A 16,116-nucleotide genomic window follows, 5' to 3' on the forward strand; every position below is an offset into this window, starting at 1 on the left:
TATATATATATATATATATATATATATATATATATATATATATATATATATATATATATATATATATATATATATATATATATATATATATTATAACAATTAAAACAGTTTTGGAAAATCACATTTAAGGATACGTATCCAAAGAAAACTAAAACTTCACAGATTTTTTCATATTCTTTCATATAATTTTTTTAGAATAAGTTTAGAACTTTTCTAAATTTAGAATTTTAGACCAAACCATTGCTTTGAAAAATCGCTTTGCAGTTATATATTTAAAAAAAATGCCCTGTAGAAAAGGGAGAAACATATGAAAACATACAGAGATTAATCAGAAATCCCTTCTAGGATTTATTGCCATAGCAACCGTTAAAAAATCTTAAAACATGTTACAAGGATCCTTTTCTACTATTTATTTTGGAGATATGTCACTTTTTAATTGCTCTTTTTAATTTAGGCCTAATGTATGTGTGATCAAAACGAATGAATAAAATTATATATGGCTTTTAATATTTAGTTTACATGGTTACGTATGTAACATGTTTTCCGAAACAATTCTATCATTCCAATTAGACAAAACGTTTTTAACTTATGGACACGGCCGCTTTCACTTTCCTACATTGTTGCTAAAGTTAGTTATGGATCTCGAAACATGCTCGAAAATGTTTTATTTTTAATCTTAGGACAAGTTGCCATGGTAACCATGATAACATAGCAAACATCTTTGTCATTTAGGTCTAGATTATGTCTGTATAAGCTGGTATAAGGGTCTCACAAAATGTTTGGGAAAAAAAGTTACATGTTTCACAAAATAGAATGATACGCTTTATTTTGAAATTACTTTGAACTTTAATCCGAGACAGAGTTTGTCTTATAAAGATTTTGAAACTTCTTTTATCCAGGTGTAAATGTAATTTACCTCGGGATCGGGATTATCTTGCAAATACGAAAGTAGATGTCAGCAGGATACAGAGCACCTGTTTTGACTTTTGTTAGACTGGTAATGGTGTTGCCTGTCTCTATCCTGTCGCGCATATCAGGCAGTCAAGGCCAGTATACTGTTTTGTATGACTTATCGCCTTTGTCTACTAATGGAAACTACTGACGACATTTGTAAAATATTCCATAGCTACAACTTTGAGGCTGATAGCGATTTTCAATCTGGAATTCAAACTATATTCCAACAATGTGAAAAGACGACAGAAAAATTACTTCAAGCTCAGTTGTTCTATTTCTCTAAGTAAGTTACTAAACTGCTATTTTTATATTAAATCTGTATATACCAACGATTAACATCAAAAGATTAATTTAAGTCTGTAGATAACGAGTTTAAAAGTAATTCTTAACTTATGTCTTAGAAAAGTGGACAGGCTTTAACTATGGGAATACCTCAGTTCACTTTGGATGTCTCATTTTCACATAATTGGGCTATACTGTCTCAGTATATGCAAAATTTGATCCATAATACAAAAATTTTCAGTATTTTCCTCGGCAAAAAGATGTAAAAAAGTGCAATATAATCTGAAACTCTGATTTATTTATTTAGTTATTATTTTTTTGAAAATATTATAAACCATGTACATGTAGTTTTCATATCATGCACATCTAAGTTAGATCCATTTCATTTTTAAAGGAAATATGGGAAGATTACAGACGTTGATTATAGAGGATGGCTGAAAGATAATAACCTGGAGAATCAGATAGGTGTAAACAAAGGTACAGTGTTAATTAATTCTTCTACAATCTACATGTATGCATTTTAATACAGTTTTTCAAATAAATTAAATGCAGATTTTATAATTAATTTTAAAACGCAAGTCTTTGCTTAAGGTATTCCCTCTCTGATAGCCTCAACTTTCTTGTTAAAAATTGTTTTGAATCTTTATTCTATTCAAAATCAATCTGATTAATCAATTTTTATGGTGGTAACTTTGAGGGAATATGGTTCCAAATGATTCTCAAAATTATGACTATGTGTGTTTGCATGGACTTATAGTTATTCTTTAAATATTATTTTTATGAGTACAGAATTTAAAGAAAGTATAGTAGTATCAAAACTTTCAAAACTAAATAAAAACAAAAGTACAAGTTTAGTTATGTTTTATTTCAGATCAGAACCCAATTGAAGAGAGTAAAATACACATAGAAAAGGAACAATCTAAAGCAAGTACTGAAAAGTCACCTAGATCAAATGTTTGTGAAGCAGGCGATATGGGCACAGATGGAACTAACGCATTAAACAACTTGGAAACTGTTGATTCTTGCCAACAATTAATCTCTCAAATAGTGCTGTCAGAGAAAGATGATGAAATCAAGACAGTTTTGTCTGAAAAAGAAACTGATGAGATGCCAATAGCTAGCTTTGGTCAGGTGGTGGAAATGATATCTAAGGGCCTACCCTTACCTGGTGTTACTGAATTGGATATAAAACCATTGGACATTGAACCAACAGTGACCAGAATGGAGCGGAGGCTCAAACCCTGGGAACAGGGATAACTTGGAGACAGAAGGGGAAAGGGGGGGGGGCTGTGTGGGTTTGGGGGGGGGGGGGGGTTGGAGAAGGAAAGAGTGTTGTCTTGAAGAACATTGTCAAACTAGGTAGAACAGATTTAATTGTAAAAAAAAAAAAAATGGATACTCACTGTATTTATTTATTCAGAATCTGTGTAATTTTTTTTTTAAAATGAATTCTTCTGTATAATCTCCTCAATAAATCGTGGCTAAAAATAATTTCTTGTTTGTAATAGTTAGTTCTTGTGACTAGGTCTGGGATGATACATACAGTTTTGAGATGATATCTGGATGCAATTACTTTGATACCAGACATATGTATCTTGATATTGAATAACTATAAAACTGAGAAAGAATCACTATTATCAATGTTTTTAGCTTAATTTCAGCAGGAGAAGGAAACCAAAATACTCTTGAAATCATGGTTTTATTTTCCACATGTATGCACTAGCTTTGTATAATGTTTTGATTCAAACTTATATTTTTGATTCAAACTTATTTTAATATTATTTCTTTTACATGTATTTCATTTTTATATCCCCCCCCTTGAAAAGGGGGGGGGTATATAGTGATAGGGGTGTACATGTACATCCATCTGTTCATTACACTTTGGGGTACACATCTCTTATCCAAAACTTCCTAAAATTTAATGATACTTTCACAGAATCTTTGTCACATAATGCTATTGTGCACCTCTTTTACTTTTTGATTGGACACATATTTTGGGTTTCCAATTGCAAACCATAGATGCTGCGATTCTTTCCATAATATTGAGGGGTACCCATATCTTATCTGCAACTCCTGTTATAACACTGAATAAAATTTAATGATGCTTTCACAGAATCTTTGTTACATAGTGCCATTGTGCACCTCCTATTTCACATTTTGATCAGACACATATTTCGGGTCTCCCTTAGCAAAACATGGACTTTGCCATTATAATCATATGGGAGGCCGGGATATCATTTTTTGAGCTCAGTGCTCACAGTACCTCTAGTCTTAATACTGTATTGTCCTTTTAGAAATTGAACTTAAACAAAATAAAAAAAAATAACAAGGTATTTAAAATAATTTAATTTATAAAAAAAAATTTTGTTACAAATGTACCTTTTTTGCCAATATTACTGCAATAATACAAGATGTGTTTGTGAAACATTGATGTCCCAAAATCAACGGTTAAGATCATGAGGTCATAACTGTTGGTACCAAAAGAAAGGTTTTGTCACAATGAATACACATGAAATATGAAAGCCCTATCACAAACCATTCAGGAGTTACAGAAGTTTCAAAAGAAGGTCAAACTCCAAGGTCATGAGGTTAAAAATGTTGGTCTAGTCACAAGGATTTGATTAAAACACATTTTATTGATACATAATCAACTGGAGTCCCAAGGATTACACTTGTAAAATATGAAATTCAAAAGTTATGGCCAAGGTTAAAGTTTTCTTTTCAAAAAGTGGGGAAGATTTCAAGGTCAAGGTCATAAGGTCAAAAATGTTCGTCTTGTCACTCACAAGGAGTACATATTTGAAATATGAAAGCCCTTAAACACCTACCCTTTAAAAGTTATGACCAAGGTTAAAGTTTTTGCAAACAAACAGACAGACAGGCGGACCAAAAACTGTATGCCCCCGAATCTTAGATTACAGGAACAGGAAAAAACATGATTAATTTTTAAAAAGTTTTGGTTGAAATACGTCTTTTTTTGTAAAATTTTAGCATATATTGTAAAGAATACTAGTATTTTGGGAGAGAAGATGGATATGTATTTGGGATATCATCCCAACACTACTAATTGTGACTAATCAGAGAAACTAGAACTTTCAACTTCAACGTGGATACTCGCGAAAATCCAATAAGGACATTTACTAGCGAGGATTATGTACTTGCGTGCAATGTCCAAATGTAGAAAAGGTTGCTCCTTAAGACCTTAACAGATATGTACACTGTACAGGTCACTGTATATTAATAAATAGGGTGAGTATTCCAAGGTTGGAGGTTCTGGATAGATGTTTTAAACTGCTCCAACGATAGTGAAAGTATGGCTGATTCAGGTAAAGTGTTCCAGTAGTTGATGGTTCTTGGGAAGAATGATTGTTTGTAAATGTTAACTCGGCAGTGGTAAGGTACAAATTTCAGGCAGTGACTGTTTCTAGTTCCTCGTACTGTTGCTAGCGGGGGGGGGGTTAGGGGGTTATGATATTTGGACTGCTATAAGTTGGTTGACTACTTTATACATGAGTGTTACATCAGTCCAAATACGTCTCTGTTCTAGAGTGTTTCATTTGAGTTCCTGCATCATAGATGTTACACTGTCTGGTTTTTCTGGGTTGTAAGGTTTGTTGTTAACGAATCTTGCTGCATTTCGTTGTACTTGTTCAATCTGTTTCTGTTGTGTTTTCTGTTGTGGATTCCATATTGGTGTTGCATACTCTAACTTTGGTCGAACTAGGCTCTGGTATGCCTTTTCTTTGACCTTTGGTGGACAATGTCGAAGGTTGCGCTTCAGGAATCCCAACACACTATAAGCTTTCTTGCAGATGTTGTCTATGTGTAAGTTGTACTTCAAGTTATTACTGAGTTCAACTCCTAAGTATGGATGGTGATCTACTATCTCGAGTGACTCCCCCTCCATGATGTAGTTGAAGGCTTTCTTCTTGTTGATGTTCCAAACTGCATGATAGCGCACTTCTTGATGTTAAATTCCATTTGCCAGGTGTCACTCCAGTTCACTAGTGTATTCAAATCTCTCTGTAGTTGTTCATGGTCTTGTTGGCAATGTACGGGTCTGTAGATGACACAGTCATCTGCAAATAATCGAATAGTTGAAGTGATGGTGTCTGCAATATAGTTAATAAAGATAAGGAACAATGTTGGCCCAAGCACAGTTCCTTGTGGGACCCCAGATGTTACGGATGTTGTGCTAGATGTTGCGTTATCTACTACTACCTGCTGTGTCAGTCTTTCAAGAAGTCGTTGATCCATCTCTGTGTTGTTCCCTGGATGCCGTAGTATTGTAATTTCTTCGACAGTCGTATGTGTGGAACTTTGTCAAACGCTTTTGAAAAGTCCAATATTCCCATATCAACTTGCCTTCCTTGGTCTAGGTGTTTGGCGATGTCATCAGTTGTCATCAGCAGCTGGGATTCGCATGATCGTCTAGCTCGAAATCCATGTTGGTTTTCATGTAGGATATTTCCTCTGTCTAGATGGTCCATGATCTGAGAGACAATGATATGCTCTAGCATTTTGGATATGACAGCTGTGAGTGATACTGGTCTATAATTTGCAGGTGTTGTTCTATCACCTTACTTATAAATTGGAACTATGTTCGCATTTTCCAGTCTGTTGGTATTTCTCCTCTATCGAATGATTGTTGAAATATATGTGATATTGCTGGTGTTATGATGTCGACTGTTTGTTTTAAGAATGTGATGGGTATCTTATCTGGACTACTTGCTTCCTTCTCGTTTAGGCGTTGAATGCTCTTTCTTACATGTACACCTGAGTCCGAGATGGTGATATTTCTCATTTGAGCGTATGGTGAGGACCCTTTTCCGGGATATTGTTTATGTCCTCCTTGGTAAATACTGATGTAAATTGTTCATTTAGTATGTTTGCTTTTTCCAGTGGTGTTTCTGCTATCTTCCCTTTAGCTTTCAGTGTTCCTGTTCCTATAGTATCTTGTTTCCGGGCTTTGATGTATTTCCAGAAGTTTTTGGATGTTGTATCCTCTTTTGGGTCTAATAACGTGTTCAGATATTTATGATATGATGAATGAATCATATTCCGTACTAATTTCCTATATTCTTTAAAAGATGTTGACTGTCTGCTGTTTTTTCCATGTTTCAAAGCTTGTTTGTAAATCCGCTTTTTCTTTCGTATCATTCGCTTTATCTCCCTTGTCATCCACGGTACATCAGCCTTTTTCTTCACTGCCTTTTTTTGGGAATCCATGTGTCCAGAACTCTGAAGACCGCATCCTCAAAGTAGCTCCAGTTTTCCTCTATTGATTGTTTAGCCATATCTTCTGAATTAAATCTATTGCACAAATCGGACGTTACTCTTTACTTCCCCCAGTTAGCTTTTTTATAGTTATAAACTGTTCGATTGATCTTGGTAGACTTTATTGGTTTGAGTGTTGCTCGAATAGCTAAGATGCCATGGTCAATCAATCCGATTGGTGGGCACGTGTAGACCTTTTCAAGAAGGGTTGGATGTGATGTTATAAATAAGTCTAAAGTCCTATCCTGGCGTGTTGGTAATGTAGTGTCTTGGTCCAGCACATAACAGTTCATATTAGTTTATCACAGTGTGATTGATCTCTGGCTCCCAGAGTGCTACAACCCATGGTCCAGTTATTATCCCCAAGGTTGAAATTTCCTCCCGGAATATTTTGCAGTTCTTATATTTATCTGACTTGAATATTTTAGACAATGATAAATCGAGTTTTTGCAAAGCTTCAATCGATGACTTTAACTTGGTAGGTGTCGATGATGAGAATATGTCCCTCGACTAATTAAGTTTTCATTATTTTTTTTAATGAAAAAAAAATCAAGTTGAAAAATAATGAAGGCATTGTAGTTCCATTATCATCAACCTATGAATTTCTTAAAGTCTAATAAATATTGAATAACCCTTTTTCTCTGTTCTGCAATCAGACAATGTTGATAGCAAAAATGGCCAATTTTGTTGTTTTTGCCTGACGCCACGTGCGTCAGGCAGTATAAGGATTAATATTTCAGGGATCCGAAACTAAGCGATCATTCTTAATGAACTAGATTTTGTGCAAGCTGATTTACATCGGAATTTGTTACCTGCATTTAAACAAATACAGTGTGCAGAAGAAAGAATCACATAACTGATGCAAAATGATGATGTGTTTAATTCCTTCAATTTTTTTGCATGTACATGTTTATTCTTTGCGATTCTTTGTACAGACATGTCCGTGTAACATTTTTTCTGCGTTTCTAAACTACTGGATCAGTCCATTTGGCTTCTATGAAAGGGGTGACACAATCATTTCGCACCAAATGTCACATGTAAATTATCTTCGCGCCTTTTTCTTGGGTTTTTCTATTGAATGGGTGTGATAACTTCTATGGAAATAAAGTTTATTCTTTTAACATGATTCTTAAGCTCCAGATTTTTTATTAACAGTAAATTTTATCTCATTTTTTTTTAGAGAACATATTGTATATGGACAGGCAACACTAAAGCAATGGATTTGCTGATTATTCTTACTATTTATCCAATAAGTGGACTAGTCTAATCATAAACAAACTCCGGCCCTCCACCTAGTAAATGGGACATCCCTTCTTGATTCAGTCTGTTTTCCACCTAGCCTTTTTTTCAATATTACATATATTAATAATGTACGTTACAAGGTTAGGTTTTTAAAAATGCTTAGAAAGTCATGACGCGAGTAGCATCTTATTTCATGCTTTGTGATGAACAAGGGTTTCCTTTTAATACAGTGACAATAGTGTAGTCAGTAGCCGTAGCGGAATGGGCTTCACTCCCGTAATGTTCTAAGTAAAGAATCGGCAAAATGAAGAAGACATAATGATCTGTACTGGTTTTCATTTCATAAAAAAGCACGTTATTATAAATATGAGAAAGGTCCTGAAATCGATTGAAAAGAAAAACTAAACAATTTCAAAACTGTATATAAATATGTATTTTAAACTCATTTATAATACATGTATATGGTAAGACCATCATCGTGTGAGTTTTGTCCGGGGAGGGGGGGGGGGTTATTAGTATCTTGTTTTGCGCTAGTTATAAAGTGTACAGGTCATTTACTTGGATTTCTAGAGCAGCATTGAAGCATTTTTGTCTCAAACACTTCAAGACAACTTTCTCAGTTAAAACTGTTCATAATTTACTTCGTTGTCGAGAACGACGGAAAACAGACCAGTCTATAAATAGAGGCCGTCATCACTGACCAGGGAGTGTGCATGAAGAAGCGCGCCCTCTAGTAAGAGAGTACATGTAATATGAATTTCTTTAAAAAGAATCATCTATCTATTTTTTCCTCAGAATTATCAGTGGCGGATCCAGGAATTTCATAACGGGAGGGCGCAGTAGAAGGCAGGGGGTCTGGGGGGCTGTATTGAAACCCCAGTGGGTCCAGGGCAAAGCCCTGATGGGGGTTCGGGGGCGAAGCCCCCGGAAGCTGTCGAATTCTTACAAATAAGAGGTGTTTTTTCCTTGATTTTAGGATAATGAACATGTAAGTTCTACATACAAAAAATTCAAACGGGGGGGGGGGGGGCACGCCCGGCGCGCCGATGCTGGATCTGCCTTTGATTATGATCGACGCTAGCGCACTTGCAGTTTTATCCCAAGGTAACTAGTCAGCCCGTGGGCTAACTAATAAATGACCAAATAGTGGCATATCTTAGATATTCGTTAATCTGTAGTATTTGGTTATGACATTTAAGAAAGTCAATTGTACATCTTGTGTAATGAAGTATCGCAACTATGTCGCTCCTTGATGACGGAAACATTTAGCACCTCTCTTGCATATACGTTCCATAGATATTGACTGATTAGTCAGGAAAGCTTTTTGAAAAGCTATTACTTGTGTTTGTTTTAAAATTTATTTATTTTACAAATGGTTTTTTGGTGTTTTTCGAAAAGATATAGCTTCAAGATGCTATTTGGAAATTTTGAATCATTTCTATATGAAATCAAATCATGTTCCTTTTAAAGCGATTAGGAATCAAATATGTACAACTTACTATTGAAAAACACGGGGATAGTGTCAAGAGTTCATGAAATCCTGTCCTTCTTGTACATTTTACCCGCTTTCCGGTGCATGCAGATGCCTAATGCTACCATACAACCTTTCAAAACAATGATTGTGTATGATCCTGATCACAAAACGTGTTGAGTTATTCATCTCGTATTCAAGCTTTATTTCATGCCCTGATCGCACCCCCAATATCCTGAATTACCGGAAGATGGGCTTTGACTATATTTTCGTATTCTGTATTAATGTGTTATAGAATAAAATGTAAACCTATTGCACACTATCCGTGAAATGCACAAGTTAATTACTTTTACAATTTAAACACATAAATATATATACTCAAATCTCAAGTTTTTTTTCAATTATCCGAAACCATTCGACGAAATTCGGAATGGAGATTTGACAGTAAGTTCGGGAGACTTCAAACAATGCCACTGCATTGCATAGGAGAAAGAAGGTAGGAATGTTTTTACGTAATTGCAATCAAACGTAAAAGAATGATTTTATATAACAAGGAAAGTGATTTTTTTTCACGAAAAACGTGTAGGTTTAGCTAATTATGTTAACATAATTAAGCTATTGCTACATTAATATGATACACTGGACATGCCATTTGTGTTTTCATTGAAATCTTGCGGGCTGTGGGATAAGGCAAGGTTAGAGCATGTGTACCTTTCTAAGTTTTTTTTATCTCTCTGATTTCCAGAAACACTTCTGAAGATGATGCTGACACAACATGTTCAATGTGGACTGATATACCAGAGTCATTACTTCTTCATATATTCTCATATCTAGAGGCAAACCATTTGATTTCTGTGTCTCAGACATGCAAGGTATATAAATACTTATTTTTAATGAAATATTTTGAATTGAGTCTAAGTTAGAGGAGTACAGATACAAAGATTGGGACCAATCGCCCAAAATGGGATATAATGGCTCATTTGGGTTATATAATATCCCAAATGGGATATAAATTTACAGTGCAAAAATGAAATTTTTTCAGTTATCTATAAATATTATAAATCTGTATCAGAATACTTAAAAGAAGCAATAACTTTTGGTAAACAAGTTTTTCTATATATATCCCCACTGTTCAGGAGATTGATCCCTTGGAAGATCCTAAACTTCTTGGGGATCAATCTCACAAACAGATTTCACAAACAGTAGGGTTATAGAAAACCGTTCTTGCCGAAAGTTATTGCATTCATTTTATATTAATGCAGATTTACAATATTCATAGCCAAAATAAATTTTTCATTTTTCTGCACTGTAAATTTATATCCCAATATTATATCCCAAATGGGCTATTATATCCATTTGGGCGATTGGTCCAAACCTGATAAAACCAATAAGATTTGTGTAATAGAAAGAAAAGTTATATTAATTTGACCCCCCTTTTTTTTGGGGGGGGGGGGGGGAATAAATGTTCAAGTTCGGATAAAACGCTGTTTATTAAAAAAAAAATAAGAACATGAACAGATTAAAAAAGTGAAAAACACTACTCAGCATAAATTTAAGAGTATATCAAATTGTTTGTATACATGTATTTAATGGTAAAATTTTATCAAGAACTGTGTTTACAATAATTACTAAATTTATTTAGTAAATCAGTTATTCTTGTAAGATTTTCTCTATAGCCACTCTATACGGTACAACAGTTTTACTAAGAAACAAATGTTGGAGAGGATAGGGACAGGATGATGGGTTTAACTCACTTTGTTAATTTTGTTATTTTGAAGAAATGGTACCAAGAGTGTAGGGCTGCTGGGTCTTTCACTACAATGCAGTGTGTCATGTTTAACTTTCAAAAATAAATATTATTGATGAATATCATAATGAGGCAGTGTTTTAGAATAAAATTCCATTTTTGTAGTAATTGATTGCTTTTCATTTATCCCTTAAGCAAACCACATTGGTTTTAAAGAAAAATGACACCTGCAGGCATCAAAATCAATTACTTGTAGATATGGTGTCGTGTAGCTTATGATGAGAGTCTGTGGAGGGCACTATTATGGAGAACCTGGGACATATATGGAGTGACCCTTCCCCCAGGGAGGGACAGCTGGTACCTAGAGTACAGACGTCTTCACTACAACTGTCCTGTGATACTAACCGAGGTCCTGAAGGATCACAGTGATGAAGTCCTCCATGTCAGCTTCTCACACGGTGGCGACATGTTCTCCACAACATCCAAAGATGCCTCCATTAAAGTAAAATACAATGTAACTGATCAGTCTTATGGTGAAAACTTAGAACTGATAAGTGCATGAATATTGTCATATTTATGTAGTTGATGAAAAATATTGTATTCATTGATCTTTTTTTTTTAATCATTTTTCAAAGGTTTGGCAGGTAGGATATCCTACTATTCTCAAGTACAGTAGGGATTTCCGAGAACTGCTGGCTTGGGACTTTACACAGTTTTCATGCTTCAACAAAAGTGACACGATGCTTCTAGTCTCTAGTGTCAAAACCACAGACTTCTTGGATAGAAGGGGATTTGTGGCCATTTTGTCTCTTGTGCATAGTAAGCTGTTTCTTGCTTCATAAACTACATTTTCCACTTTCATCTAGAAGAAATATATACACAACATATAGTTTCCACATTGGATAAATCCTTTCTTACTGTTTACTGTATTATTATTTCATGAGTGCATATTTAACCATAAAAAAAATTATCACAATCCACATGTTCTTTATTTATTTTCAAGATTTACAGATTTTGAGAGTTGTTTCAATGGATCCATCTCAGTTGTTTGGAGCATGGTTAGATGATAATACATTCCTAGGGGGATACTTAGAAATAAGCCTAGATAGATTTGCAACAACTGTTCAGATTGAATCATTTCAGGTTCAGTATATTTCAGATTGAATCATTCTGTAATCAGTACACTACATAAAAATTTAGTGTGTTGTGAACTTATGAAGCCATAATCTTTATTAACATCTCATTCTGTTTCCTCAGGTTGATAAAAATGTACCATTGCCAAATGATTCTCCTCCTGTAGTGGAGGAAGGTGTTGGACAGAATTTATTCACATTCTCCAGTGAAACAGCAAGTCTCATCAAATTTTTGACTGTAGCTAATATTACAAACCAAACTGCAATGGAAGCAGCAGCATCTCAACCCAAAGAAAGTTGCAAGGAAAAAGACATATACACAGGAAATGAGGAATCCTTAGATACTGAAAATATGTGTTGTAACTGTAACAAAAACCAGAATAATCATAATTTGGGAGCTTATAATAGTGAAGGCAAGTGTATCTGTGAACGGACTTCTTGGGAGGGTTCGAGAAATGCAAAGAGGTCTGAGTCGTGTGTATTATCCACCAATTGTACTAAACTTGAGGGTAGTGGTTCATTATCCACGTGTACCAAAGTAGAGGATAGCAATTCAACACCAGCTGTTGAAGAAGATTCATCTGTTAAGAACTTGATATTTGTGACAGGAGAGTTTGCAGTTGCCCTCCATCAATTAGGTATTAAGAATGTCAGCACAGATACAGCGTTAAAGCAGACATCCTCTCAAAATGAGAAAGAGTCAGAAGAGATGGAGCTTGGTGAGGAAAGTCACCACATGGTGGTCAACTTCAGTAATAATGATATTCATGTGCAACCGGTCAGAAAATCAGACAAACCGGATCATTTAATTGACCTTTTTGGACATGTGACTGGACTCTGTTTATCAAGTGATAATAGGTAAGAATTAATGTGCAAACTTTATGAATAATTCATAATCCCAAATTTTCAAAAGCATTTTACACTGTAATTAGTTTATCAGAGCCAAAAGTTTTGATTGAAGAGTGTCTGTTGTCTGTCTGTCTTGTGTGTCCTCAGTAAAATTTTACATTTTCAACTTCTAAAGAAATGCTGGGCCAATTTCAGCCAAACTTGGCATAAATTCTTTTAATGAAAGAATTACAAATTCTTTTTTTTTTTCAAACGAAGAGCAATGTCTCTTTCTCAAGGGGTTAAAGAAGTGAAAATGGGTGGGATTGTTTAAAAATATTCTAAAGAACCACTGGACCAGAAAGTCCAAGCTTGCTAATGTAGTTAGATTAAAATTTGATCAAATCTTGGGTCCTTGGACTAGGGTATAGCCATTGTTATAGGTATTCCAAGTTTTATATGGGAACATATAGGGGAAAAAACCTTTTAACATCTTCTCAAGAACAGTAAAGCCAATTTAAGCATCGCATATTGTTATATATAAGCATCTTCATGCAGTCAGTTGTAGATTCATGTTTGTTCAAATCATAACTACGGGCTATGGTGGGGTCACAATTAATATAAAGGAAATAATTTATACAAATCTGCTCAAGTACTGTAGTCATTTTGATATACATGATATACAAGCATCTTCTAAAGGACAGAAAGGCTTCAACTTGTCATGTCAATAAAGCATGCCTATGAAGTATAGATGCTTTATTGTTTTAATCATGGCAACTGGAGCAAGGAAAGGTCCATAATAGAGGGTCAAGTTTTTTGTGGGATTGCATAGAAAAATCTTGGAAAAAATCATCGTCTCAAAAAGCAGTACTACAATTAGTCATACAGTAACTCGTTTAGTATGAACACAGATATAGCCAATTCACAGATATAACAAAGTTTTTTGGGATCCCCAGCAAAATTCTTAACAAATACTAGGAAAATGTTATGGTTATAATGAACTCTGATATAACGAATTTACAGATACATCAAACTGATCTTCTGTCCCATAGAGGTTAAAGATAATGCAAATTACATCGTTTATTATGAATTTTCATTATCTTAAACTTCAAAATATTAAACTGACATTATTTTTTTTATAAGTATTTAAATTTGAAATTCAATTCCTCAGAAATATTTAGGACCCCAAGTAAAATTTTAAATGTTAAAATTTTGCATTAAATACCTCCCTGATCATATTTGGTATTCATACTTAAAGGAAAACATGCATATTGCGAATACTTTATATATACTTTAAGGAATTCTTTATACGGATATAATGAATTACTGATATTGCGAAGTAAATTCACAGGTCCCTAGGACTTCGCTATAACCGAGTTTTACTGTATTGGTATGCAAGCATCGATCCCCACATTTTTTAAACACATTGCCTCAGGGCCAGTCCTCAATTTGGAATAAAGAAACATATTGAGATTCACAAGCACAAAAAGGCAACAACATGTAGCCTCAATATACTGGAAATTTAAAAAAAAATTGAGGATTTTCATTATCTTAATGGAAATGTTTATTTGTCATGAAAAGAATGGTGGCTCAGTGAGCATTTTGTGTTTATTGTTCGTGTTTTGCTGTTGCAGATATTTATTCTTAAACTATCGTCCATGGATTGGTAAAGTGGACAGAAATGACCCTTGGGCAACCCCTGACCTTTCACCCTCTATTGAGGTCTTGGTTATTGACTTGTTGACACTAAAGAATGAGGGAGTGCGTTATGTTGGTCACAAGGGATACTCCCCCTCTACTATGTGCTGCTTTGTATTTCTGGATGTTAGTCAGGATTATGTTGGAAGGTAATGAAGACCGGTATTATTAGCTTTGAATGAAAATGTTGTATACAGGGCTATTTTGCCCCATTTTTATTTTCACTCTATCCACTTGGAAACTGTGATGCCTCCTTCCTCCCTTTTAAATTTGCCCATGTGCAATGAGTGCTAAAGGGGGGAAAATAAAACGGGGGCAAAATTTTCTCTGTATACAGTATCCTCAGGTATTACTATTTTAGATTTGTCCACAACATTGCCCTTTGGACAAATTTGGAAATTTGTTAAGGCCCTCAAATTAGTAGATGAAAAAAAGAGCATGTAAAGATATTTCTTTGTGATATTTGGGTAAACAATTGAACAGGGCTCATGGGCTTCTTGTTTAATGTAATGCCATTGGGGATTTGTTCTAATCATTGCACATTCTAAACATTTTATAAACTTTTATGGCTTTTAGCGGCAGTGAGGATGCCCGAGCGTACCTCTGGGACAAGCACTACAGAAACAACATTGCAGTATATGAACATTCTTGGGGTGTGGTGAATGCTGTGGGATTCAATCCTGCCAACCAGGAGTACATGGTGACTGTCAGCGATGATAACACCATCAAGATCTGGAGGTCAAGGTCAGAGGTCAAGAAGCTAGGCCCTCTCTTAGATGGTAATTCCACCACTCAAGTTGAAGCAGACAAATGTGTGAGAAAGACATGGATGTGTGAAAATGCTCATGCATCCCAGGAAACCTGAATAAATTGCTTTTCCAGGACTTTCTGTGATCTTGTGAATCATTGGCAAAAAAAAAAAACAGAATTAGATAAACCAATTAGTCTTTCCTGTTGAATTAATGATGCATGACATTCTTTACTGTGACAATTAATAATTATTGCATCATGAGTTTGTAAGACATGATATCCCACATTATGCCAAATTAAAGGATGATTAAAATGGTCCTGTAATTTTCTCCTTTCAGGTATTCAGCAATTGTTAAATTTCTGTAATAATATAGTGCATACTTTAATAAGAAAAAATATTTCCTGTTTATGAGTTTCAAAAGCCTTCAAACCATGAAATTTTTGTAAAAAAGGGCATGTTAAAGGAAAGATTCAAATCCTTACCCTATGGGAAGGATGAGTCCATGATAAATGATCATTTTTTTTTACAGTGATATTTGTGGGAAAAAAAACTTTTTATGTGGAAGAAGGGCCACAATTTGGCACATTTATATGCAATACCTCATGAGTGTAGATTCAGGCTTGTCCAAATCAAGGGTTCCAGGGGTCAAAACATAACAGAGGATTTAGTAGCAACAGGTCAATTATAAATGTTAAAATCTTATTACTTTAATTTGATGACAGCAGTAACCAAG

General features: G+C 34.6%; 2 protein-coding genes across 2 annotated transcripts; both read left to right on the forward strand.

The window, feature by feature from the left end:
- The first annotated feature begins 942 nt into the window (after window positions 1-942).
- LOC133200501 (uncharacterized) lies at window positions 943-2,511 on the forward strand. The gene is made up of 3 exons (XM_061336292.1): window positions 943-1,237; window positions 1,631-1,713; window positions 2,108-2,511. The coding sequence occupies exons 1-3, from the start codon at window positions 1,065-1,067 to the stop codon at window positions 2,491-2,493; spliced, it is 642 nt and encodes a 213-aa protein (XP_061192276.1). The 5' UTR covers window positions 943-1,064; the 3' UTR covers window positions 2,494-2,511.
- A 7,134-nt stretch (window positions 2,512-9,645) lies between these two features.
- Window positions 9,646-15,697, forward strand: LOC133172632 (F-box/WD repeat-containing protein 5-like). Its single transcript, XM_061307568.1, has 8 exons — window positions 9,646-9,722; window positions 9,972-10,098; window positions 11,230-11,475; window positions 11,609-11,792; window positions 11,977-12,116; window positions 12,231-12,964; window positions 14,569-14,781; window positions 15,209-15,697. Exons 1-8 carry the CDS (start codon window positions 9,694-9,696, stop codon window positions 15,495-15,497), a joined length of 1,962 nt encoding a protein of 653 aa, XP_061163552.1. The 5' UTR covers window positions 9,646-9,693; the 3' UTR covers window positions 15,498-15,697.
- Window positions 15,698-16,116: the final 419 nt, after the last annotated feature.

This window comes from Saccostrea echinata, unplaced genomic scaffold, assembly GCF_033153115.1.
Source record: "Saccostrea echinata isolate AGI-Se365-2 ecotype Australia unplaced genomic scaffold, CSIRO_AGI_Sech_v1 ptg000002l, whole genome shotgun sequence".
Taxonomy (NCBI): domain Eukaryota; kingdom Metazoa; phylum Mollusca; class Bivalvia; order Ostreida; family Ostreidae; genus Saccostrea; species Saccostrea echinata.

Bases quoted from the DNA above. Each gene is read 5' to 3' on its own strand.
- LOC133200501 (XM_061336292.1), top strand. From the start codon at position 1,065: ATGACTTATCGCCTTTGTCTACTAATGGAAACTACTGACGACATTTGT. The intron at 1,238-1,630 runs GTAAGTTACTAA...TCATTTTTAAAG, and splicing joins CAGTTGTTCTATTTCTCTAA to GAAATATGGGAAGATTACAG. The intron at 1,714-2,107 runs GTACAGTGTTAA...GTTTTATTTCAG, and splicing joins TCAGATAGGTGTAAACAAAG to ATCAGAACCCAATTGAAGAG.
- LOC133172632 (XM_061307568.1), top strand. From the start codon at position 9,694: ATGCCACTGCATTGCATAGGAGAAAGAAG. The intron at 9,723-9,971 runs GTAGGAATGTTT...TCTGATTTCCAG, and splicing joins CATTGCATAGGAGAAAGAAG to AAACACTTCTGAAGATGATG. The intron at 11,476-11,608 runs GTAAAATACAAT...CATTTTTCAAAG, and splicing joins CCAAAGATGCCTCCATTAAA to GTTTGGCAGGTAGGATATCC.